This window comes from Cavia porcellus, unplaced genomic scaffold (assembly GCF_034190915.1).
Source record: "Cavia porcellus strain 051 isolate PalLab524CR breed Dunkin Hartley unplaced genomic scaffold, mCavPor4.1 scaffold_1, whole genome shotgun sequence".
Taxonomy (NCBI): domain Eukaryota; kingdom Metazoa; phylum Chordata; class Mammalia; order Rodentia; family Caviidae; genus Cavia; species Cavia porcellus.
In genome coordinates this window covers 232,933,948-232,959,905 of record NW_026947484.1, presented here as the reverse complement: position 1 = coordinate 232,959,905, position 25,958 = coordinate 232,933,948, and the positions used below count along the sequence as shown (strand labels likewise).

Below are 25,958 nucleotides of genomic sequence, written 5' to 3'. Positions count from 1 at the left end.
GGAAGACCAGAAGCAGGGGAAGAGGTCTCCGGAGAGACGGGCAGCAGAACCAGGCCAGGGACCTGCCGCAGGAGCAGCACCGGCTTACCCAAGGAGGCAGCTATCCAGAGGGCAGGTGTGGAAAGCCGGACCAGGCAGACCGGATGTGGAGTCAGAAAGAGAGCAGGCAAGCGTGGATAACTGAGGCTTTGGGTCTGGAACCAGGAGGTGGAAGCCGCCTTTTACTGAGCAGGGTGCATGCCGGAGCAGAAGGTGTTGTGGGCAGGGTTTGCTAGTAATCCAGTTATGTTTGAGATGCACTTTTAAAACCTTCAAGTGGCAGTGTTGAGTAGGCAATTGGCTATCTGGGTTCTAAGTTCACAGAATGTCAGAGCTGGAGCTACAAATTTGGAAGCTCACAGTGGAAAGGAGAATTTTAAAGCAGTGAGCCTTGTTGAGATTTATTCTTGAAACCCAGACTTTTTATCTTTAGGATATGTCTCACTCTGTGAGTAAACCTGTTTTTAACCTCAGATTTTCTTTCCATTTCACTGTTGGCTTCACAACAGGATCTTCTTCTTGTGCACTCTGCAGGCCGACGCCCTCTTCCCGGGAGACCGCCTAGGCAGCTGGAAATAGTGTGCCTGTGCCTTCCTCCACGGGCCGGAGGAGAGCCGCTCAGTGTGGCTTTGACGCTGGTCTGTTGTCCCCGCTGACCGTAGTGCCTGTGTGCTCCCTGCCTTCTGGGTACCTGCCTGGAACCACACTGCATGTTCCATGGAGGCACTTAGCAGAAATCACCTGCCTCTGGTTGTCTCCATAAATGCCTTACTTCTCAGACAAGACCTCAAGCGTACACCTCTGTTTTTCTCCTTCCTGTTATCTACAGTACCTTACGAATAGTCATTGATCTGGTGCCTCTGGGACTGGAGGCAGACTGGGAGAGAGCAGTATTCAGAAGTGTGTGAAGATGTTAAAATGTTAAAATGCAGATGCCCAGGCCCCATCACAGACCAGCGGGACCTAGCTGCTCTCTTTGGAGTGGGATATGGGTATGTGAGTCTTTAGTAAACTCTCCAGATTGTTATGAACACTACTGCTGTAAAGACAGGTTACAATCCCAGTTTCATTTCCAGTTTGAGCAAGTCATCCATTTTGAGCCTCCATTTTCTCCTATCAGGGATAAATATACTAATACTTGGTACCTACTTGGTAAAGCTGTTGTAAACAATCAGGCAAGGAGCATTTGGAAACAGCTTGTAAAGTTCTAAGTTCCCTGGCACGGCAACGTCATCTTCTGGAGCCTTTCCATTTGGTGCGCAGGCCAAGCTCCCATCACCTGCAGAGGAGTCCTCTGAGTGCAGAGACTGGTGATGCGGGCAGCCTGTTATGTGCCCGCGTCCTTCGTGAATACCGCTTACCAGGACCAGGCAGCCACCTTGTTCTGCGCTGGGCAGGAAGAAGAATTTTTTTCTTATTTTCTACATTTGCCTTTGACCATCATTGAAACTGGTGCACAGTGAGGAGGGAATCTGGGAAAATGTCTCAGGGTTTAGTTCAGGGAAACTATTTGTAGTTTGTTGTTGTTGTTTTTCGGCAAAAATGTTTTAAAGATAACTTATTAGAAAAGTAACTCCAGGTAACAGGTCCGTATAACAGCATAGAAACCATACCGTGGAGCTTCCAAGTTTATAATAAATTCACAGTGAATGCACGCATGTGTGACCACTGGCATTTGAAAATAGGTTCATTCCTAAGAAGACTGCAGTAGCTGAAATGTAGGTCGTGGCCCAGGGGAAGAGGGTGCAGCAGGAGGGAAGCAGATTCTCTTTCCTTCTGCCTCCTTGTGACCCTGGGAGCCGGGCATCACGCTGAGTAAGTTATCCCAGTTCTTGGCAGAACAGCGTCTGCCAAGTCCATAGGTCTTTGGGGGACCTTACTTAAACTGTTTTCCACACACTTAACAAAATTTGACGGCGGACATCAGCTTTGATTGCTGCCCCATAAAGGCTTTTGTGAGATGTTAACAAACTTTAAAAAACACGTTTCTAAACAGACTTCATTAGTGTTCACCTTGTTGGACAAACTATTTGCAACTACAGTAGCTCACCTCTTATATTTCTTGAAATGTAAGACTTCCTTGCCTGCATTCCACCTCCTCTGCCGGAAAGTGGCCCTCAAATCCTCTGGCCCTCCGAGTTCTTCCAGGTTTCCAGGGGTTCATTTTCCTAGAATGAAAAAAGGCCCTAATCCCTTCAGTTAAGATACCTGAGTATGTTTACTAAGTATTCCTGGAAACAGACTCAAGGGCTTGGTCAGCCCAGGCATCTGCCTGAAACAGAATCAGAGGTCAAGTCGCGGGTTAGGATTTAAAAGTGTCAGAAGTGACAACCAAGACCTGAGAGTGGGCAGATTGACATCAGAAGGATCTGGAGTTAGATGAGTTGTTGCCGTCACCACCTATATACCCTCAAGTAGTTATTTAGCTTCTTTAACATGCAGCCCACTCATCTGTAAGATAGAATAATTCCTTTCTTGTGGGCTGGTGTGGAGAATAGATTCATATAGGGAAAGCACTTTGCATAGTGCTGCTCTGTAGTTACGAGTGCTTAGTAGATGAGGTTTTTGTTCACCGCTCTGTTTGGTAAGGAATTTACTTACCAACCTTCTTTCTGCCTTTAAGTTTCTTTTTTTTATTACTAATCCTAAGCAGACAACAGCTGATCAAACTTATCTTTACAGGGAGCCTTCACATTTTAAAATCCCTCTCATAATTCCATCAAATCTGAGTAATTTAACTTAGCAATTTCAACTTCTTTAGACTTTTTTCCAAAAAGGAACATTTTCTGTTTACTCATACTTCTCTGGTTTCAGAGCATTTCCATTTTTATGGCCCTCTAAACAGGGAAAACAAGGAATGGAATACAGAACTCTTAACAAAAACCTTCCTTAGACCTACAGTGAGGTTTGCAGGGCCGGGGAGCCAGGGTGAAGCCCCACACTTTCCCGGCTCATACACTGCACTCCTTATCCTCACTTTTCCATGTTTAAATTATACTCTGATTTAGTTTAACAGAAGGATTGAGAGACTCTTGAAGGCTCAAAGTTGAGTCTATAAAATAAGATGAGATACAAAAGCAACACTAGAAAATGCTACACTAGAAAAAATCCAGTTAAAAAACAAATCAAAACCAGAGTCTCTCCTTAATATGGTATATATGTCATGTGTTTTCTAAGTCTACAGTTAATTTTTTAGCATTCTACCTAATCAGTTTGTTCTCAGTTGTGATATCTTAAGAAAAAGTGATGAATTTTTCTTTGAGGACAGTTTCAACCATGTACTGCCTGTTTCTCTGTATAGACAGACATGAGACTTTCACAGAAAAACAAAAAGACATTAGATGTTTTTGTTTTTCTGTGAAAGCATTCCTCATGGAAAAAGGGCACAGACTTTGGAACTGGAAAGACCTAGGTTCGTGTTCTACTTGCAGAGTTATCTTGAACAAGACCCTTAGACTATTAGAACCTCAGTTTTCTTACCTATAAGTTGGGCTAACTTGGCAGGGTTGTGAAGTTTAGAGACCCTGAAATGCTAAGTAGAGGGTCTTGCCAAAGTGCATACTCGGTAGATAACAGTGACTTTTGACTTCTAATGACTTTCCTGACAGGCCACCCGGAAGCATACCACTGAGTGGCCCAGATTCCTCAGGTCCCCAGCATTCATCTACCTTGAAGAGACTTTGCAGTGGTGTTCTAGTCACATATTCAGAATGGGGCGTCAAGCCCTTCAGTAGAGTTACAAACGCAGCTGCTGTGTGTTGCTTGGATTGGAGTCAGCACATCTTCCTGTCGGCTTTCCTGTCCCTTCGCTGGGGGCCACAGACAGCTCGGCTCTGTTTACTGTCCTGGAGGTTCCCATTCCCATGCATCAGCCTCCCACACCGCCCTGAATCACACTGTGGAGGAGGGACCCAGGTCAGCTTCCTGTCCCTTAGAGCCCAGTCCGGCCAGCGGTAGGGCACTGACCCTGAGCCGAAGACTCTGAACGTGCCTTGTGACCGACCCTGGGATGTGGAGCATTCAGACGCGTGTGCCAAAGCCCTGTTCCCTAGCGCACTTTGTTACTCTAACCCTTCTAATGCTTCGTGTCTTTCTTTTTGAGAGTAATGTTGTCCCCGGTGCCGTGCTGAGAAAGCTGAGTAGAACCAACTGACCTGAAGCAAGACCAGTGATGGGGAGTGCCCAGCCCTTCTGTATTTCTCCAGTCTGGATTATATTTGCTCATTATATTTGGGAAGTTGCTGTTTTGTGATGGGTCAAAATCAAACCCACTGTTCGAGTCAGGCTTTCAGGTGGGCTAACTACTTTTTACTGAAAAATAATGCCCTGGTGCTGTGGCGCTGCAGCCAAGTCGTCTCCAGTGTTGGAGACTCCCAGGGTTTGCAAAGAGAGGGGATTTCGCGGAGGGCTCCGCTCACTTTGTCTGCGTGGAAAAGAGTACATTAATCCCTTCACCAGAGATGGCTCGTAAGTGTACCTTTTAAGTGAGACACAAACGGAGCCAGAAGTGCTTTCCTGGTTACCTTTTCATCTAGTTTTTTACTCTGTTGGTGCAACGGATTTTCAAACTCTGACTTGATCTTTCTCATTTGTACCCACAAAATTGGTTTGATTTCTAAGAATTAGCAGCTAATTTTCTGTTTCAGTGTAGCCTGTGAGGAAATAGAAGGTACTTCCTCATCCCAGCAGCTGCTTTTCCTCTTTTCCTTTGCTCCCATCTCGCTGCGCCCGATTCCTTTCCTCCCCTTCTTGGCCCCGCTTCCTCCCGGCCTGCTCTGGAGATCAGAAGCAGCAGCGCCAGTGGTTCCTTTCGTCTCCCCTTCCCCTGCCCCAGCACGGCCCCAGCTCAGCTCCCGCAGGGGCTAGTCAGGTCCTGCCTCCTCCCTCCTTGGCCCCCCTTCCGGGGATCTGAGCAAGCTCTGAGATCTCCACTCGGGGTGACTGTTCTGTTGTACCTGCTCAACCCAAGAACTTTTGGTTCACCATATTAAGTAATTAGACATCACAAGGCCTTACCTCTGCCTTCCACCCTCTAAACAGATAATGGCCTTTTTATATCATGGCACTTGACTTTGTTTATCCAGCATAATGAGGGCAGCATTCAGGCTATAGCTAACCTGTTAAATATTTACCCATGAGGCGAATATTTATGCATGAATCAGCAGCACTTATCAGTGTGTGACCTGGATGTTGGGTTCTGTACCCTTATAGGCTAAGAAACTGCTGTTAGACAAAAGGTGAACTAAGCATCCCTCCAAAAACACTCAGTTAAAAACTGGCTTTTGTAGTACTGGAGTGCTTCACGCATTGAGGCTCGCCACACACAGCTAGAAAAGTCTTTCAGAAGGAGACGGCCGGTGGGGAGTGGCTGGCTTATGGCCTCCGTGATGGAGAGAACCTAATGGCGGGGCACTACCGAGGGAGGAGGATCGTGGAGATCAGCGCCTGCCTAGCTGGCTGGCTGGCTGCCTGCCGTGCAGAGGGTGCAAAGGGAGGTGAGCTGTGCACCCCGGCGTCTGCCTTAGCCGTGGCCTGAGTGCTCTGGGAGCCCGTTGCTCTCCTTGGGGTCCTGACCCAGCAGACGGGAAGCCAGACTCACACTTTCTTCCCGGCTCACTCTGGCTGCGGGCGTAGCTCAGTGGTAGAGCACTTGGCTAGCACACATGAGGCCCCAGGTTTAGTCTCCAGCACTGCCCTCCCTCCCTTACAGAGGCAGCCTATTTCTGTGGGGTCAGGGGAGAAAAGGGCAGACAGACTGTGATGCCTGGCAGGCAGACCTGTATCCCGTCTGGGCTTTACTGCTCACTGGTTCTGCGAACCTCAGGCAATTTACCCTTCTTTCCAAACCTCGATTTCCTCACCTGTAAAATTACAGTAACTGCCACCTCATTGAAATGTGAGGTGGCTTAAATTAGGTAATATGATAAAGCAGTTGGCAACACGTGTTAGATCTTAATAGTCATAGAAGCAGTGTGCAGAGACGTGGCCCGGCAGCAAATGCTGTAGCTAGGCTCTGAATTTCTTCACACCTCTGCTGCTTTCCTTCATTATAGTAATCTTCGTTTCTTGGCTGTATTTCCAGCTAATACAGTTTGAACAGAGAGAGATCAAGAAATGGGGGACAGAGGGGTTGAAGTTCACAGAGTTGTCCATGGACTGTTTTCCTTCTACGCATGTAATAAATGATTAAAAAACTTAGTCTGTATTTTATATAATCAAAGCAGATCTGTTGGTAGGGAGTGGGGGATTTATAATGCCAAGGGCTGTTTCTCTAAAGTACAGGTCCCAGTCACCACAACGGATATAAAATGGGTGTATGTTTCATGTCCATATCTTCTCAAGCATTTTTCCATTCTGATGGACTCTTAAGAACCTTTTGATGGATGTTTGCCTTCTGTGGTAGTACAGACTGAGTCTCGGGTCCTTTTAGTACTTAGCTGTGTTCTTTGTATCACAAACCCTTCTAGACTGAGCCAGCCGGGCCCTCTCTTCAGGAGTGAATTTGTAAGCAGTTAACATACTTTTCGTCTGTTTACAACCTTGTCATTGTGGGGACCTGGATAATGGATAATCATAGAATGAAGGAATTTTAGAGGTTTTAAAATATCTCATCATATTACAGAGAGCTTTTAAGGGCTTTATAGAAATATATATATATTAAAATAAGAAAAACTGGGGCAAAAGGAAAGGTTATGGTTGAATGAAGTGCATGCTATAAAATTTGGACATTTTTTCCTAATAATTATATACTGGTTAACTGAAATTGCAAAATTTTACTTCTGAGTTGCGGAAACTATTTCTGAATTATCCTCGTGTGTTAGTGTTTGGATCAACAGTTACTGACTGTACTTTCTTGTGTAGACTGTACATTCCTTGTATACCTTTTAGATACAAGATAACAGAGCTGAGAAACTATACAACTAGTCTCTTAAGTATATTGTTACAAGGTTGCATCAGCTCCTCCTAGCTCAGTTATGTGTTTAAAGGGCACCTTATCTTTGTCCACACTGAAGCAGGCATCATACTGAAGACTAAGAGGGTATTTCAATAATACATATAACTTGTTGTTGTTGATAAGCCATCCAGCTGTGCTTTGCTAATTTGTACTTCTGGGTGATAAGATCCTTAATTGGTTTTAAGGATGGGTAGCATGTACATGGTAATATTAGCAGAATGGATTAAAATATAGAAAACAAAGCCGAGTGTGGTGGCACACAACCGTAATCCCAGCACTTAGGAGGCTGAAGCAGGAGGTTGCAAGTTCAAGACCAGCCTGCGACTATTTAAAGTGAATTCAAGGCCAGCCCAAACTTCAAAACGAGACTTTGTCTCAAAAATAAAATAGAATAAAGAAAACATTGTTCTCTGGTATGAGAAACCTAAAGGGGAAATAGGATAATAGAGGATAGATATTAGGAACTGGAAGAACATGTTCGAATGGAGGGAAACCAGACAGGGAAGGAAGGGAGAAGTGAAAAAAGAGAAGGGAAAAGTGGAAACAGTGCTCGTGTAAGTGGCAGGAGAAGGATTGAAAGGCAGAGAGGGATATAAGGAAAAAAGAATTAAGAAGTACAAAGTCCTTGCAATGAATATAATAATTGTGTGACAGATGTGTGTTGATTTTTTGGAAAAAAAAAAAAAAAAAAAAAACAGAACTAAAACATAGACATATTATGGTGGAGTGACCGCGGTGCCGTCGCGGTCCGCCCAGGGTCCTGCCGCCGAGGAGAGCCGCTGTGTCCCGGGGAGGAGTGTTTACTGTCCTCTTGTCCTTTCAGCGCACTTGGAGGCTCTTCAGCCCTTCATCTCCCCGCCTTTCCTGGAGGAGGATGCCTCATTGATTATGTCCCTCAAGTGTGCCACCTGCTCACCAACAAGGTAAAAAGCAAGTCCCCTGGCCTCCTGCATCGGCCGCCCCAGCCCCGCCACACCTGCCTTTCCTGCCTCACGTTGCAGCTCATCTGTTTCCCCCCACTTTCTTTATCCTCCTTTTACCTTTTCGGGGGAATCTGACCTCCTGTTCCAGGCATGTCTTCATCTCTTAACTGTGTATCTGGGGATTTAAGTCATGGCTCTCTTGACCCCCCCCTCCCATGTTTCGGCTACATTTTCTGTCTTTTTACCGCTCTGAAGTTTTGAACACTTATTTCCCAGTTAGCAGGCATGTGCATCCATCTATCCTTGCGTTTGCTGCTAGTTGGTATCAGGGTAATTCTTTAAAACTACCTTCATTTCTTTCTGCCTTTCTCTACCTCACTTTAGTAGTTTTTGATTCTTCCTGTCATGTCTGGGAGCAGTTTGCCAGAGTCCTGCTCCTGAGGGCCGAATTCCAGGTCAGCAGATCAGCACATCAGATTATTATCTAAAGTTTCTCTTAGCTGTATGAATGAGCTGGATTTACTGTAGCAGTTGTCACATATTTCCAAAAGTATAAAATACTCTTGTTAACATCCAGTGAGTGTCTTTGGCCAGAACCTAGAGACATTAACACACAAGCAACCATTCTCAACAACATGGGCTCTGACTCTGTTTATTTGTCAAAGTGCTATTTTCCTTCTCCTGTTGACTTGCCCATATTGGCTTGCAAGTGAGATCTTTTGTTGGTCTCTCTTATTCAAAAGACAGCTCATTTTTATATAGAAAATATTTTAAAAGCACAATAATATCTCAAAGGCTTCTGTCAAATGTCAGAGAAACTAGAACCTGGCAACTCTGCAGTCTGTGGGCCTGGTTTAGATTCCAAGGCCTTTAACTCTCGTAAGTGGCGACTTCTAGACCAGGTTCCCCCAGGCGCTGTCCCCCTCCAAGACCAGTTGGAGGGCAGAATTCTTATTTACATTCTGGGGTTTTGCACTGCCTTCAAATCTCTGTCCCAGAATTATAGAAAAAAATGCAAATTGGGTCTTCCAGAACTGAAAAGAAAGCCTTTTTGAAGCTCTCCAATTGAGATTAATTTCTAGTCATACATTTTCTTCAAAAAAATTACAATATCACTTTCCCAGAAACACAAGAACCGGTCAGTTTTTCTTATCTGGTTCTCTTTCATTAATTTTGCTTGTCTTTTCAAATTGGTGTTCTTCTGTTTGCTCCAAATGAGGACAGTATGGGCTGCTTTTAGGAACAATCTCTTCAAGTGAATTTCCATAATTACATTGGAATCTATCTTTATAGCCAGTTTTGTTGTGGGTTTCTGTTAAAATGGTTTTCTGTTTTTAAAACCAAGTACACAGAACTGTTTTCATCCCCTTTTTAAACAAAGCCACTTAAGCAAACTTATCATCTGTTTTTCTTTTCCGAAAATAACATTTCTGATCATGCATTGAGCCTGCAAAGTAAGCACTGTTTTTATAAATTGACAGAAGCCCTTATTACATAAACGGAATTGTTTGACTTTTAAAGCATGCAGCATGGCCACCAGTATCACTTGCATCAAGGTTACTCCAAGTACTTATCCTGAGCTCTTGTTAGCCGAGAAAATGCAGTGTGGCTACAGCCAATGTAAACATGGGGGGCGGGGGCAGTGTCTCCCTTTCCTGCTGTGTCTTTCAGCTGTTAAGAGGATGGTGTGAGGACTGTGTCTTCATGTTAGAAACTGGTGTGTAAATGGCTGACTTTCCATACCCAGCTTAATGAGTTCACTTTTTTTTTTTTTTTGTCTTTTTCTTTTTTTATCAGTACCAGGGATCGAACTCATGACTGCCTGCTTGCAAGGCAGGCGCTTATGCCGCTGAGCTAAATCCCCAGCGAGTTCACTTTTTTATATTTTTTGTTTGTTTGTTTTTTGGTACGGGGGATCGAACTCAAGACTTTGGTCTATGTTCATATTTCTTTTTTTTTTTTCTTTTGAGTTCACTTTTTTAAAAATGGAAACTCTCAGTGATTACAAAGCAATATAAAGGGCAAAATAAAATAAATCTTGTAATATAGTACTTCTTACTCAGTGTTAGGATTTTAAAAAGGAAGATTTAAGCATTATCTTGTCTTTTCAATAGGAGTTCAAGAAAACAAAAGGAAGACCCAAATGAGAGAGATTTTTTATAGAGTATCAGCTGATAAGCAAAAAGAATGATAGAATTTTTTTTAAATCAAATCATGATTTTTCATCCTCTAATAATTGATTCAAACAAGAATCTCCCAGCAGATTAAGTGAATGCCTGATGGGGACCTCGCTCCCCACATGCTTTGAGAAATACTGCATAGGTTACTCCCTAGGGGATGTGAGGAGGGAGAGAGGGCGGGATGTGATACAGACTCAGCGGGGCAAGGTGGAGCGTCTCCTTCTGATGGAGTGGGCTGGCTGTCATCGCTTTAACCAAGTGAGCAAGCCCAGTACCACCTATGAAACCTTCTTGCCCAAAGTGTTTAATCCGAGTCTAATCAGCCCTTTGGCTCTAATTTCCACTTTATAGACAGTGGAGAAGGTAAAGGGGGGAAAGATAGAAGCAATGAGACCAGAAGACTGGACCAGTCACACTGAAGAGTCAGTGTCACGTGTGCACGTGTGGGAACACACATATTTGTGCAGGTACTCACGCTTAAGGATGTGCTATCATTATTATTATAGATTCAGAAGATTTAAAGGGCCTAAAAACAAATCAAATCCCTGGTCCTTGGTTCTGCATTGCTTTTTAAAATGCTTTGCAGATAGCTGGCAGATTTTGAAAATGGACAGAGTACGATCCAGAGAGCGATTGCTCAATTTGTTGGGGATGATCATGGCATTGTGATCCTGTAGGGGACTGTCTTATATTTTGGAGTTACATACTGAAGCATTTAAGGGTGACCCGTCCTGAGGTCTCTAATTTCCTTGGATAGATTTAGAGAGGCTGGATGAAGAAGGGAAGCAAAGCAGTCGCAGCTGGTGAGTTCAGGTGGCGAGAGCATGAGCCTGCGTTTTCCTGTTCTGTCCAGTTCTCTCAATCTCTGAAATGTTTCTTAATAAAACATTAAAAACTGTTTCTCCACGAACGCTCAGCTTTGGGTTCTATTCCAGGTGCAGTATGTGATTCAAGGATATCACAAAAGAAGAGAGTATATCGCTGCTTTCCTGAGTCACTTTGGCACGTAAGTTCTGCTTCGTTTAAGCCGTGCGCCAGCGACCCCCACCTGGAGGCCTGATTAAGGAAGCAGCCTTTAGTCCTCCTGAGTCCCTGCGCCATTTTGGTTGTTTCTGGTACACAGCTCTGGGATGACAGTTTTCAGGCACTCCAGAGCACACGGTGGGATCAAGCCTCCTCTCCGCAGCCGCAGCAGTGGCATGGTGTGGCACACCTGGCCCGGCACCGCAGCAGCAGTGAGAGTGGCCTCAGCCTAGTAAGTTTTCTGTATTTGCACATCACTTTCACCTCCATCGTCTCACGGCAGTCAGGAGGTGAACTAGGCAGGCATTTGGGACAGATTTCATCACAGACGGCCTTGAGACTGGAAGTCGCACACCTACAAGAGGAGGAACTGGCAAGACAGCACTACCAACAGGGCACACAAATTTGGAAGGGAAATCTCGTGTCAGACGTAAGAGCAGTGACTCATGCTTGGGGAGTCAGAAGATGCAGAGAGCAAAACGGGAACAAGCGCGGAAGTGCAGCTGCCCTCCATGCCTGCCTCTGTCCCTCCTCCTGCTGCTGCTGCTGCTGCTGCTGCTGCTGCTGCTGCTGCTGCTGCTGCAGAGGCCCTGCTGCTGGTGGCTGGTCCTTTCATGCCATCTGGGCCTTACCAGGCTTCTCCTGGGGCGTGGCTGTGTGGGAGCGGCCGTGGGAGAGGCTGTGTTCCCCGGGGCTTATCAGGCTCCTGGTTCCCGTGGCCCGCTGAGCCCACCTTATGTCAGGGCAGGCTGATAGCAGTAGGAGCATGTATATATATACAGGAACACAAAAGTGGATTTTAAAGTAAGTAAATAAAAGAAACGAGAAAATTGGGACTAGAGAAAATGAATCCAAGGATAAGGCTGGCGATTCTCTGGGATATTATTCTGAAACTGTGGGACAGTTACAAGCAGAATTTCTGATTCTTCAAAATAATGTTAAGCAATGTTCTCATTATTTGTATTATCCAATATAGAAATAACAGTATCCAAACTAAGTGACTGTCGCATGAATCTTTAATACTTAAGTTTTTTCAGCGGTTTTTTTTTGTTTTTTTTTTTTGTCTTTTTCCTTTTTATCAGTACCAGGGATCGAACTCATGACTGCCTGCTTGCAGGGCAGGCGCTTATGCCGCTGAGCTAAATCTCCAGGCCCAGTTTTTTCAGCTTTATTTATGAACATTTTGAGGAAGTAGTCATGATATAGTGACTAGTAAATGGTACATTAACCTTCCAATGTTTATGTAAGATTACCTTTAGTATATATAATTAAAATAGAGAAGCTAATAAAGTGACCTCCAGAGCAGGGTGCACACACCCCAAGAGCTACGCAGCTGTGGTGGAGTTTAAAAAAAAACATGAAAGCTATATGTATATTTGTTTTTAAATAACATTTGTTAATGTACATGTTTGTGTATGTTACGTTGTGCATGTAGTATGGTAACCTACTTGTTTACAATCAGTATAAATTATACTGTAGTTCAATACTATATGCATAATAAAAGGCTACTGGATACGGATACTATCACTGAGATACTATCATATCTAAAACATTTAGATATCACTGTTATAACACTGAGTAAATTACAAATTCATAGAGGGAGACAGAAACTGGTACACAACATTGTTGACTGAAAGCAGAAGTTTTTGTTGCTGCTTTTATTTTGTTTTTGTTTGTTTGTTTCCCACTACTGGGGACTGAACCCAGGGCCACAACACAGCAACATCACCAGCCCTTCTATATTGTGAGACAAAAGTCTCACCAAGTTGCTCAAGCTGGGCTCAAATGTGCAGTCCTCCTGAAGGCAGCAGATCTGAATGATGCATTAACCAACACTGAGCAGCTCACTTAGCCTCCAAATCCTAGTTCCTTCACCTTTCCAAGGGTGGAGAGTGCCCCTTCCTCATCAGTATAAACAGTTTGATTGGTCTGATTGGCCAGGGAGAAGGCAGCCAACCCCCAAGACATCAAACACCTCCTTGTGTGAGAGGATGCTTCCTGCCTTTGGTGTCCAGTTATTCTCGTCCCATTACAGTGGCGTCATACCCCCGACACTCTGCTCTTGGGGGAAATGAATGAGGCAGCACCACTAAAATTCTGCTGGAGGTGTGCCCCTGCTGCCTGAACTCACACACACCTGTGTAGCATTGCTATGCCTTCTTGAACCCTTCGGGAGGTAGAACACACAGGTAGAAGGATTCCACTTACTTTGAAAGAAAAGTAATACATAATCCCACACTTAGGAGTGAAGTGAGGCCTAAGGATCACTGTGTAGTCAGCATGATGGTATTTGGTATTTTGTTATCATTGCTGACTTGATTTCTGGATTTGTCCTTTTATTCATAACTAGTAATTAATGTTTACATTTTATGGTTTATCTTGTTTTGTTTTTCACAACTCTTTAATGAAGTTTGCAAATTTTGTACTTGTTCACACTTAAGGAAACTGAGGCTCCAAACATTAGCGTTTGCCTGAGGTCATAACAGATAGTAAGTGATAAAGCGGTGGCTTAAACCTAGATGTTCGCATTCCGGATCCCACATCCTTTGTGTGGTAATATGCATTCGCCTTAAATCTACATGAGATTCAGTAACCTTAACCTCACAAATGCGTTCTTTACTTGGTTCCATCTTTGCTGTATCTTATTTTTATAAAGCTTTTCTGTTTGTGTATGTGTTTTTGTTACTCAGAGGTGTCGTGGAATATGATGCAGAAGGCTTTACAAAACTTACCCTGCTGCTGATGTGGAAGGATTTTTGTTTTCTTGTACACAGTGAGTATACTTTTGCTCTCAGCATTTCAATATATATTTTTAAATGTTGTAAATGCCATGTAATAATCAATATGAGAATCTTTAGAGTCTGATTTGCTTACTTTTACTTTAGCGTATGTATATTTAATGTGTGATCTTGAAGGCAGAATATCTCTGGACAAGTGGTTCTCAGCCACTAAGGCGGTGTGGCTCTTGTGGGATACTTGGCAATGTTTGGAGATATCTCTGATGATCACGACTCGGGAAGGGGTATCACCATTGCCAAACAGTGGGTCAGCAGTGCAGCTGACCATCTTAACAACGTGCACAATAGCCACTCACAACCAAAAATGAGTCCAAAATGTCAATATTGTGTAGCAAAAGAAACTTTACCTAGATATCGGTTTCAAGATTTTTCCGGTGTCAGGTCTAAAGACTTTCAGAATTACTCAGAACATACTTGCTTTGGTCACTTGGCTGTCATCATTATAAATGAAAAACTCACCACTTTGATAATACATGATGTATAACTTAAGGCGAAGCCGCATTTCAGTGTACCCCTAACGTTCCTGCTCACTGTTTTCCACAGAGCAGCCCTGCTTAAGTGGCTGTGTTGTGTCAATCACTCAGTCAGTAAATATTGGTCCAGCTTTGTCTTGGTGAAAATTTAGATTCTCTTTTATTTATTTCCTGGCTATATATGAGACAATGACCAGTGGTGTTCAATTCAAGTTGCAAGTCAACCAAGACCTTCGTTCTTTAGTAATTTGGTACACAATTTGCCTGGTCTTATGGGCCCAGGACTGGAGCTTTCCGAGATCAGGCTGGCAAAAAGCGGTGGGCTTGAGCTGGTTTCACTCACTAGACAGAAGGTCCCGGGCACTTCAGTAAACTGTGTCAGGAAGGCCCTGTGTGCACAAGGCATCACATTATACACAGACCGGCTTTGGAAAAGTCTTTTTCCCTTTTTGGTTGTTTACTTAGAATAAAATATTTCCTTCTGTTTTTAAGCTGATCTCACACTAACACATAATAAAGGAAGACGCCTCAAATCCCATAGCATTAGGAAAAGAAAACCCCTGAGTAAAACCTGTGCTAGCATTCTCAACACCCAAATATTTGAGAGTTGTGGGGAGCTGGGCCTCCCTACTCTTTCAGGGTTGCCCAGCAGTCACAGTCATTTAGTCAGGGCTTCGTATCCAGCACCTTCTTGGTAGCTTGTTATGCACTAATGCATCTGAAAAAGACAGATATCACTCAGCAGTAATTACTGGCTCAGATGGAGTTGGAGAGAGAAAGATTTTCAGCTCAGGTGGTCCTCCAACTACACCTTGTTCATATCTCTAGGACAAGCCTTCCTCTGCTGCGTTTTCTCTTATATATGTGAAGGAACTTCCTGCTCACCAAGTCTCATGGAAATACTAGCATAAGGAGCTTAATCTCTGCGATAAGGAAGCGGGAGGGGGAAGCTTCACAGTTGGGCCTCCTGGCAACCAGCTTTTTGTCTACTGGCATCCCTGGTCCCACTGACCTGAGGAAAACGTGGATGCCTCCTGCTACTACTTTTGGTTCTGGCTAATGTTACGTTAGTCTGTTTTCTGCTATTGTAGCAAAATGGTTGAGGCAAGATCCTTTATTAATAAGCAAGGTTTGTTTAGTTTACAGTTTTGGAGGCTAAAAGTTCAAGATCAGGTGGCCCTGTTTGTCTGTGTCGTAGTATGGCAGAGAAACAAAAAGGGAGCCAGCCACACGCAGAAGGGTACAAGTGCATCAGGTGGCCTTACTTTATAACAAACCATTCCAGGACAAATGCATTAATCTCTTCTTAACTATTTTCTACTAGGCTGCACCTTTTAAGGTTTCCACTATCTCTTAACACTGCCACACTAGGGACCAGGCCACCAACACGTAAACCCTTAAGGGGGTTACTCACACGTTAGCATACCATAGCTAGGAGGAAGAAATTATCACTGGCATTGATGTCCAGGAGTAAAAAAATCTTTCACGCTCTGTTGCTGAAACTGTTAGTACATCCAGTGTTTCTATTTGTTGCTGTTGCTTTTGGATTTCCTGCAGAATATTGTCTCCATGCTGTCATGTACCCAGTATTTCTTACAGTTCTTTTTCTACTTTTCTGTCTCAGCTTTTCCATGTCAGGCATGCAAAAAGTGGGTCCATAAGTGCTATTCTCGCTGTGTTGTGATGCCTCTGAAAAAGGCAAGAATATTGCTTTGCAGTAGTCATTTGCACAGACCCTGCCCCTCCCAGGCTGCCGTTCCTTTCCTCCTCTAGCTGTGTGCTCCTTGTTCCCTGAAGTCATTGCCCGCACTCTTGACTCTTTTGGCAGCTTTTGGCAGGTCACACCTCATATGAATCCAGGGACTGCAATGCTGTTTCCTGTCCTAGCACTAAACTCTTCACCTGTCCCTAAATAAGTTTATTTCTACCCTTTTGCTTCTTTCTTATCTAAAATGTGGGTCTTGCTACATCAGATTGAAGCTTGGTTAGATAATGTGTTTTCCTCCATCAGGCAGTTTCGCATCTGCCACTTACCTTCCTTTGGAAGCATCTGCTTGCTTGGTTACAACGCCCAAGGGACCATTTGTTCCTTTTTCTCTTTCCATAAAGATGGGGATGTGAATATGGGGTGGCACAGACTCGACAAAGAACATTGCAGTGAATTATTCTGGGATCTCAAGATGTGAAAGAGGAGGACGGAAGTGCCTGGAGATGGAGCCAGTGTTCTGGGGGTGGCTCCACTGCTTTGTGCAGGTTGAAGACCAAGCAGGACATGAAATAGCATCTCTGCTGCCCCTCCCTCTCTGTTCGCTCAGGCCCAGCAAGACAGCCGTCACCAGGGCAAGTGCTGAGGGTCACCTTGGGCTTTTGGATGCTGGAGGAAAGAGCCCCACCACCTCTTGGGGCAGGTGGCTCTGATCTGATTGCTTGAGTAGTAGAAGCAAGAATGCCTTAGAGAAAACCACTGTGCAGGCTGTAGGATCTCTCAGGAAATACTGCAGTATTCTGGCATTCTGGTGCTGGGTGCTGTGGCCATGATTATGGATGGTTTGGAGCTTCCCATGCACTTCTTCCTCCCTTCCTTCATTACTGACACTGTCTCAGGAGTCAGAACTACAGCAAAATTAGAAACTTGCCTCCAGAAACTGTCCTGGAAGGTTTCCTGGCCATTTCATGAGAATTAAATTCGTAGCACTTAAGTAGGTAATTCCCATATTTGCCAAGTTACTGTTACCTCTGCAGGTAGATGCTGTCTTCAGGCCAGCAACCTTTGGAACGCTGGGTGGCACGAGAACTACATACCCAGAGCAAGTGGCACAGAACAAGGGCAGTCCCTGGGGAAGGGTGCCCTCCTTCCTGGGCAGCTGCGCAGCTGTGCTGTGAGTAGACAGGCAGGAGGCAGCTGTGTACAGTGGCAGAGCTGCTGCTTAGAACAGGAGAGCTTTGAAAGCTGTGACCTGCGAGGCGGTGGGAGGCATCCTGTGACGGAGAGCTGTCTTTCCCGTGATGTACACATCCTGCCTGGACGGCCGGCCACCGCGTCTCCCTCGTAATGCTGTCAGACGCGAGCTGGCCCTGTTCTCCCTTCTCCTGTCTGCACCCCCAATGACTTTAATGAATCTTATGTTGCTAAGAACTACTGTATGCTTAGCACTGTAATAGGTATGAGGGGATAGAAGTGATAACTCAGAGTTGAGCTTAGGATGCTGCTGATCTGTCTCAGGAAGGAAACTAAGCCTGTGAGCAAAATCTGACCCTCAGCCTGCTTTGCTTTCCTTTCCTTTCCATTTCTTTTCCGTTCACCTGTTCTTACATAGCCCTCCAGCTAAGAGTAGTATTTATCTTTGTAAAAGATTCCTAGAAAAAAAGAAACAAAACAAGCTGGGCTTGGTGGCATACACTTGTGATCCAGCGCTCTGGGAGGCTGAGGCAGGGGATCACACATTCAAACCCAGTCTGAGGAACTTAGTCAGACTGTCTCAATATAAAAATCTAAAAAAAGGACTGGGGGTGCAGATCAGTGTAACGGCTCTGGTTTCGTTCCTAGTGCCTCAAAATAAGTAAGTACTGTACATACATGCATAAAAATGGGAATTTGCAACCTTGTATATGTCCTACAAAGCCTAAAGTATTTGCTATCTGACGCTTGTCAGAAAGTTTTCCATCCCCTGGCATAGTTCATGAGAAAAAGAGATCAGGTAGAGTAAAAGGCAGTGATACGCGTTTTTAAAACAAATATTTTGTTATTAGCCTTTTACACGTATGTATTTCATATCACAATGTGATAAATGAGACCTTCATATTATACACACACAAGAGAGAGACAGAGACAGAAAGAAAAAGAGAGAAGGCAAAGAGAAAAAAGCCTTTATAATGGAGTCGCATGAGAGACGATGATAAAGACACTGTTGAACAAATCCATACACTCACGTGGTGACAAACCCCGCGTGGAGCAGAGTTGAGGGCCGGGTTGAGACAGTAGGGACTGCCATTGAGGGTGCTTAGAGAAGACTCCCCGGGCAGAGGCGTCCCCCAGCCAAGGACAAGATCACTGGGAAGGGAGGCAGCTCAGGCCGTGCTGGACCACAGCGAGCAAGACCTGAGGTCTTCGTTAATCTTTCTTTCCTTTCTTTTTTTGTTTTTTTAAGCCTTCTGCCACTGTTTGAGTTGGTTTCCTAGAGCTGTGGTCTTTGTGTCTGTGTGTGCATCCTTCAGTGCACAGTGACATGATGCTGCTGGCCGAGAGGGCTGTGCTGTGCCGGCCCCTTCCCTGTGCTGCGGGTGGCCCGCGCTACGTCACCGGGTATAGTGTACGGACAGCATTGTAGATGTCTGTTACTATGACAAGCGGTCTTAGAGTTTTAAAAGAAGCCTTCTCTTAGTTATTTCGGGGTCCCCCTGCAGGACTGCCGCTGCTATTCCCAGCATCCCAGTCAGTGTGGGGAGGGCCGCGGCTGGTGGAAGACAAGTTTCTTAATCTAATTTTCCCCTTTATTTTAATGATCAGTGTTCATAATATATTCTTTCTGTATCTGTCTTTATCTGTCTATCTTTTCATTCATTGGTATACATTAAGTATAGAGCAATTACTTTGTTTTTCAGTTGGCTCAGTTTCTGATAGAACTTTATTATTTTTTAAACTGGAAGAAATCGATAATTTAAGACTAATTCTACCAGACATTTAATCAGTTTTTTCATCAAGGCCAAGAAATTAGAAGTCAGGGCTGTTTGTGAAATTTTAAATAAAACTCATAGGCTTCTCTTTATTGTCACAAATGCCCTGCCAAGCTTTGATTTTGTACATCTGCAAAATACCTAGAATAACCCAGGAAATCATTTGCATTGCTGTTTCACCGTAACCGCACCACGAAGAGGCAAAGCCATCGCCAGAACAGCCGCTCAGTTCCTGAGCCCTGTGGTGAGGCTCTCATCTCCCCACCACAGAGCACTGTTTGATGATAGAATACACAGCAGGCAACAGGCAAGATGACTCCTAGATAATTCAGTAAAACCAAAACGCGTGCTTCGTAAAACTTGCTTGGTTTTTGAGATACAAATCACATTTTTATTTTTCTTAAATGAATATATTTGAAGAGCAAACTGTAATCAAGATAGGAACAACCACAATGGTATATATTAAAACAGATTTCAAAACAAATCTGTAACAAGTATAAAGCTCAATGGCAGAGTGCTTGCCAAGCATGTGGAGTCCCTGGGCTTGACCCCGCAGCACTGAAGATTGTAACACTATTTTACAATCAGCATATTTACCTTATGCAGGGAAATAGAAAGATTCTTAGTTTAATTGTGTCATTTCTAGTACAATAATAATAACTATATTACTGATTTCTCTGAGTTTGCTGAAGAGAAAAACTTGTACTGGTGCTGTTGGGACAATGGAGGGCAGATGTCTTGTGCTCTGGGTGAATGATTTGGGGATGACCTGATTGGTATGTTTTGAAATTTTGTTGTAGTTTTTCTTTCTCTTCCTCTTCTTCCTCCTCCTCTTTTTCTTCCTTTCTTTTTATCCTTGAATAAAATGTGTATGAAATAAATAAATTAATAGATGCTCAGTGCAAAAAAACAATAACTATCAAAGTAACAGGAATTAAAATTAAGGATAAAAAAATGAAACCAGTGCATTCTCTGTGTTGTTCAAAGATAAACAGCATGGGAAAACACAAAAGAAATGCTTCCTAAGTGTCTTCTTGCTTTTATTATGAGAACTCCTGGGTCCCTTGGATACTTCAAACATTTTGGTTAATTTTTATCTCCAGACTTTATTGAAGGTGGTTCGCTGCCAGACCGCACGTTTTTCATCTTTTGATCACACAAAACGTACAAGTGCACCCTAGTCACCGTGTGCAACACAGAGCGCTCGGGTCCCTTAGAGTCACTGGCCGTGATTCGATTCAAATTGAAATTTGTGTTTCATCTTTAGAGTTTACTTTAACAGGTCTGTTTCATAACTTCTGATGCTGGATTGAAAATTACTGTCATTAATCTTCATTAAGAATATCCTATTGCAACACATTGGGTTTCATGACAACTTTTTAAAGATGGTAAAGGATTTCTTCTAAGGAAGAAGTTGTAAATCAAAAGCACAATCATGTAATGATTTTTTCTCTACTTTTTTACATGTGCTGTATGATTCTCTCTATTATTGTTATTGAATTCAAGTAAGTTTTGAGTTTGGGTGATCAAAGAAAGGTCATGAAAACTTTCAGTGATCTTGACCTAAAAATGTGTGCAGCTGCTTTCAGATAAAGAAATTCTAACCAGAGAAGGCACCTCACTCAGTAAAAGAAATGAAACTGTGACAGAGTGTAGCACAGGATACTAATCCAGCCAAATACAGCTTTCCTTCTAATTAAAATCCCACGGACACTGGTGAAGAAGGGTCATATTTGGTGCAGAGCTCTTGCTGTTGGGGATAATAGCAGTAAGATTAGCAGAGACTCAGTGAACACCACACCCAGACGCTGTCCTCAGAACTGTGCATGAATTATGTAGTCTAATCTTCCAACATCCTTCTAAGGCTAATCATAGAATTACCCCACGTAACAAAAGACAGTTAGGGCCTGGTAAGATTAAGTGACAAAATTGTGGCATAGTAAGATTAAGTGACAGCTTAAAATCTAGCATTAATTCCATATACTGTATGTTAACACGTTACAATACTGCTTCATCGGTTGGCAGTATTCCTGGGTGTGTGTGGTGACTTTCAGAAGCTGTCAGAGCTCCACAGAGAACTTTCAAGCCCCAAGAACAAGAGCGCAAGACAGAGATGGAGCGCAGTCCTCGATTCTAAGGATCCTGAGTAAACAACCTGCCGAGATGACGTGACTAGCCAAGACAGCAAGACACGAGCTAGAGCTGGTCTGCAGGGATAGCAAGAGGTCACCCAGCTGCAATTCTGTGCTCAGGGTGCACAAATATGCAGGCTTCAGGCAGAGATTTCACTCTGTGGCCTTTGAAAGAGCAAAACTTAATGGCTTAATTAAAGAATTAACCGGAAACTGATCACCAAATACCTGATTCAGTCTAGTTAATTAAGCATAGCAAATTTGGTCAAGGAGAATAGCTCATCATACAAAGTCAGCGTGGTCTTGCAAGGTCAAAGGGCTACGGGAACCCAGGCAGCTGCAGATGCGGGACTAGCCTGGGATCTAAGACAAGGGGAAGGGGACTGGCAAACGACAGCCCCTTGACATGTATCACGTGCTCCCCGCTGTTGTTTCCTTTTTAACCAAATATAATCCACATTTCTGTGGGTTGGAGCTATCCTGAGTGCCTATGAATCAGTCTTTAAAAAAAAAAAAGAGCTAGGGATTTAGCTCAGTAGTGTAAGTGCCTGCCTGGCAAGTGCAAGGTCGTGAGTTTGATCCCCAGTACCAAAAACAAACAAATAAAAAAGCAGTTTATATTGTAGGAATTTTAAACAAATACAGAAATAGAGATTAAAAATATAATGAATCCCCTTGTGCCCACTACCTATAGATCATCAGTAGTACAGTTTTATCTACCTAGTTTCATCCTTTCTTCTTTCCTTTTTAACCTAATTCACTTTTTAAAATTGTCCAGAATATTTTGAATCAGATGTGAAATACTGTATCATTTCACCTATAAAAACATCAGCATGTATTCCTAGTAGGGAAAGATTTTTAAAAATATGTGGTATATTCACAACATTATTACATCTAGTTCTTCACTATCACCTAATACCTAGTCTGTCTATAAGCTTCCAGGCTGTTTCAGATGTTTTTGCTTGGCAAGCACAAAGCAAGTGCGAGGTTGTGAGTTCAATTCCTGGTACCAAAAAAAGTGTTGTTTTTTTTTTTTTTTTTAATAATTGGTTTGTTCAAGTCAGGACCCAAACAAATCAGAATCCATTAATCTTAAAAGACTTTATTTAGAAATGAAAAGCTGTGGTCCCAAATAATGGACATTGCTACCCACTTTCATTCCCTGTAATTAAAAAAATATGGTTAGTTAAAAGCCTTTAAGAACTTGCCCTGGGCTTCCAAAAGCCAGCTTCTCATTCTTACAGTCCACCCGAGGCACAAGGCACTTCTAGCTATTTACTGTTTAGAACACAGTGCCTCCAGTGTTTATGCCAAGTTTTTAGCAGAATTCTTAACACTAAGGACAGTTAGAGGTTACCTGGGTCAGGAGTTTTTAACTCATTTTTGTGTCAAAGACCCCTTTGGCAAATTTTATGAGTTTAGTCCTTTAGGGGAAGGAAGTGTACAAAACTAGGGCCTTGTGCATCCAGGCAAGTGCTCACCCCCCCCCCCCCCGCCAGCTATATCCCCAGCTCTAGATCCATTCCTCAGGACATGTTTTTGTAAGCATAACACTCTGGATTCAGTCCCCAGCAGTGTAAAACAACAGTTTTGGGTTTGTTTTTGAGATAAGATGTCACTTTATAGTTTAGGCTGGCCTTGAACTCACTGTATGGCCCAGGCTGGCCTCAAACTCATGGTGATTCTCCTGTCTCAGCCTCCCAAGTGCTAAGATCACAGCCATGTACCACCACACCCAGCAAAAATAGGACTTTTAAATGCATAAAATAAAGTGCACTGCAAAGGAAGCCACTTATATTAAAGTAATTCTCAAAGGGCCAAGGGTTAGCTCAGCAATACAGGTACCTGCCTGGCAAGCGGAAGGTCGTGAGTTCGATCTCTGGTACCAAAAAAAGAAATCCTAAATTACCATCAAACTTAAAGTTGTGATAGAAAGATAACATTTCTTTTAACAAATTAAATAATAATATCCAGTGACCAATCTAATAATCACTGTAACTTTGAAAAAGTGATGATTATAAATAGTATTTTGAGACATGCTCAACAATGCAATGTAAAATATCCAGCATGTCTGCTGGTAATAAAGTCAGTTTCCTGCTAATACTACTGCAGAATATTGCCTGAATTCATAATTGAAATAACATGCAAGGTAAATAATATGTGTTTGGTGTTGTACTATTGACATCTCAATGTTGGCCTAACGTACCAATTGAAAAATATCCCAAAATAATGTTTAGATTAAGGTTTAATGGATTTTCCATTTGAACATTGTATACTTCCTAACTGGACAAATACAACTCTCATGAGTCCTGAAGGCCTCCATCTTTTTTGACGTATAATGCATAATAATAAAATGTATCCAGTTAAATTAAGTGAACACTTTAATGAATTTTGGCAGTGACATGCAGTCATAGAACCAGCATGACAGTCAGGATGTAAAACTTGATGTGAAAACAAGATGTAAAAGCAGCACAATGAAATATGTTGGAAGCGCAGGGGAGACACCAGCAGACGAGGGTAGCAGGCCGTGGGAGGGCGGCGGGCCGCGGGAGCGTTTCAGTGTCAGGGGCTGGCGTGAGCAAAGGGCTGGCTGGGGAAGAAGGGCAACGCACGGAAGAACTCCGAAGCGGGTCAGACTTTCTCAGGTGTTTAGTAGATCCCAGGGTGGGAGAGACAAAGCCAGAAAGGGAGTCAGAAGCCCAGACACAGCACTGCTCACCAGGCTGACAAATTTGTCTTTGTGCTGAGAGTAGCAGGGCGTTACTAAGGAGAGCTCAGTAGACAGATAGAATCTATTCTTTTTTTTTTTTTTATTTAAAGAGAAGAAAAAAACAGTAAAAGGGTACAAGTAGTATAGAATATCAAGAAAAAAAATATACAGTAAGAAATCACTAGTTAATAGATTACATATTGTCATCAGAATCTATTCTTTTAAAAAATAGAATGATTTGAATCAGAAACCATTCTTCTTTTAAAAAATAGATTATTCTGGAATAAGGAGCAGGAGACCTAAAAAAGAAGTCCAGATTACACTGAAGCAGTCATAAATAAGGGTTAAAGGGAAGACAGTTTTTTCAAGAAATATTTTGGAAGCAAAACTGGCAAAACTTTGATTGATCCCAAGGAGAAGATGAGGACAGAAGAAGAGCCGGGCGGTTCCCAGGTTTCTTGTTTAGCATCTAGGTCGGCGATACCAATAGCAGACAGGAGGAATGTGTGAAGAGGAGCAAATCTGGAGACTTGAGGTCAGTTTGGGGTGTGTTTAATTTGGGGAAGCTGTGGCCACCCAGGTGAAGCATGGACGTGTGAACACTGATGTGTAATCATGTGGGTTCCAGGCTCTGGTCTCAACGTGGAGCCCCTTCCAAGCCAAAGCACCTGGCCATCCCCATCCAAATGTCGGTCATACTTCACATGGATGGGCTCTGGTTTGGAACTCCAAGCTCTGTTGATGCACTTTTCCTACAAATGGAGTCCAGGTTCTTAGGTGGTCTGACCTAGGAGGGGCTGAAGAGCTTCTGGGAGTGACTTGTGGGTGAAGAATCACCTTTGGCTAAACCTGCACCTCGTCCTGCGGTGGAAGAAGGACAGAGAGATGTTGAAGCACAACTCACCTCACCAAGGGACAAGCGCAGTATGATCCGGTGAGATGACTAGAGATAGACTCATAGGGATAGAAAGTAGCATGGTGCTTGCCAGGGGCTGGGGGAGGGACAGTGCAAGTCGCATTTAGTGAGTATGGAATTTTAGTTTGAGGGCATGGAAAGGTTCTGGAGATGGATAGCAGCAATAGTTGTACAGCATTGTCAGTGTATTCATGTCCCTGGTTAACATGGTAAAGTCAGTTGTGCTTTGCTGGATTCTGAAAAAATGAACACACACTTTGTCAGTAGGACCCAGCATCTTATCTGCAGCTTTCTTTACTCCCAGTCAACCTGGTATTTTCTCTCATCTAATCTATGCAGAAGTCATTAGAAGAATAAAATGACTCCAGCTCAGGTGATGATAACAACAAAATTGTTATATATACAGCATTTATTGAGTGCTCACTGTATGTAAAGTACTCTGTTAGCTGGGTTACATTCATAATTCTGTACCATTTTCTCAACAGCCCAATGAGGTCAGGCCACTTATAGTCCCATTTAAGAGAAGAGGAAATGAAACCACTTTGCGGAAGTCACATAGCTAGCAGTTGAAGGAAACAGCGTTTGAACTAAGACCTCCTTATTCCAGATTGCCCCAAGTTACTAATGCTTCTAGTCCTGCACTGCTGGGTTAGCAGTAGTCTACCTTTTCTTTTCTAATCTTATCTGTTCTTGGGGAAACTGGAGCCCACAGTGGCGTAAAATAATCTAACTTCTTGGTAAGTACTATAATTTGAAAGAAATTAGCAAAGAGGGTACAACCATGATGCCTCTTCTGTAACGATTAGAGGCCCTAAGTAGGTATATGGTCAGAAGATCCTAACCTCAGTGGCCCTGGGGAGTAGGTATTCTAATTTCTAGTTCCTGTATGTAAACGAAAAGCTAAAAGTTAGAATCCCTACTGTTTTTCCTCCAATACTCCCAACTATGAAGCTGTTCCTTTGTATTACGGTTCTTTTGAAGTCTCCTACTATTGAAAAGGTGGATTAAGGATTCCCCATCTCCAGGGAAACCATAGTAGCTGCCTGAGAACAGCAAATTTTGCATACAGGTGAGACTGGTGAAGACAGTTGCCAGAGGGAACCTATCAGTGTGCTTGAGGCCTGGGAACTAGCAA

At 43.3% G+C, this 25,958-nt stretch overlaps 1 protein-coding gene across 3 annotated transcripts in view; it reads left to right on the top strand.

Moving 5' to 3' along the window:
- Babam2 (BRISC and BRCA1 A complex member 2) overlaps positions 1-25,958 on the top strand; it is a 383,627-nt gene that overhangs the window by 302,962 nt on the left and 54,707 nt on the right. For all 3 annotated transcript variants that reach the window (XM_063230452.1, XM_063230445.1, XM_063230442.1), the window contains 3 exons: positions 7,818-7,917; positions 11,033-11,103; positions 13,811-13,893. In XM_063230452.1, the coding sequence (XP_063086522.1) occupies positions 7,818-7,917; positions 11,033-11,103; positions 13,811-13,893 (254 nt within the window). The remainder of the gene's footprint in view (positions 1-7,817; positions 7,918-11,032; positions 11,104-13,810; positions 13,894-25,958) is intronic.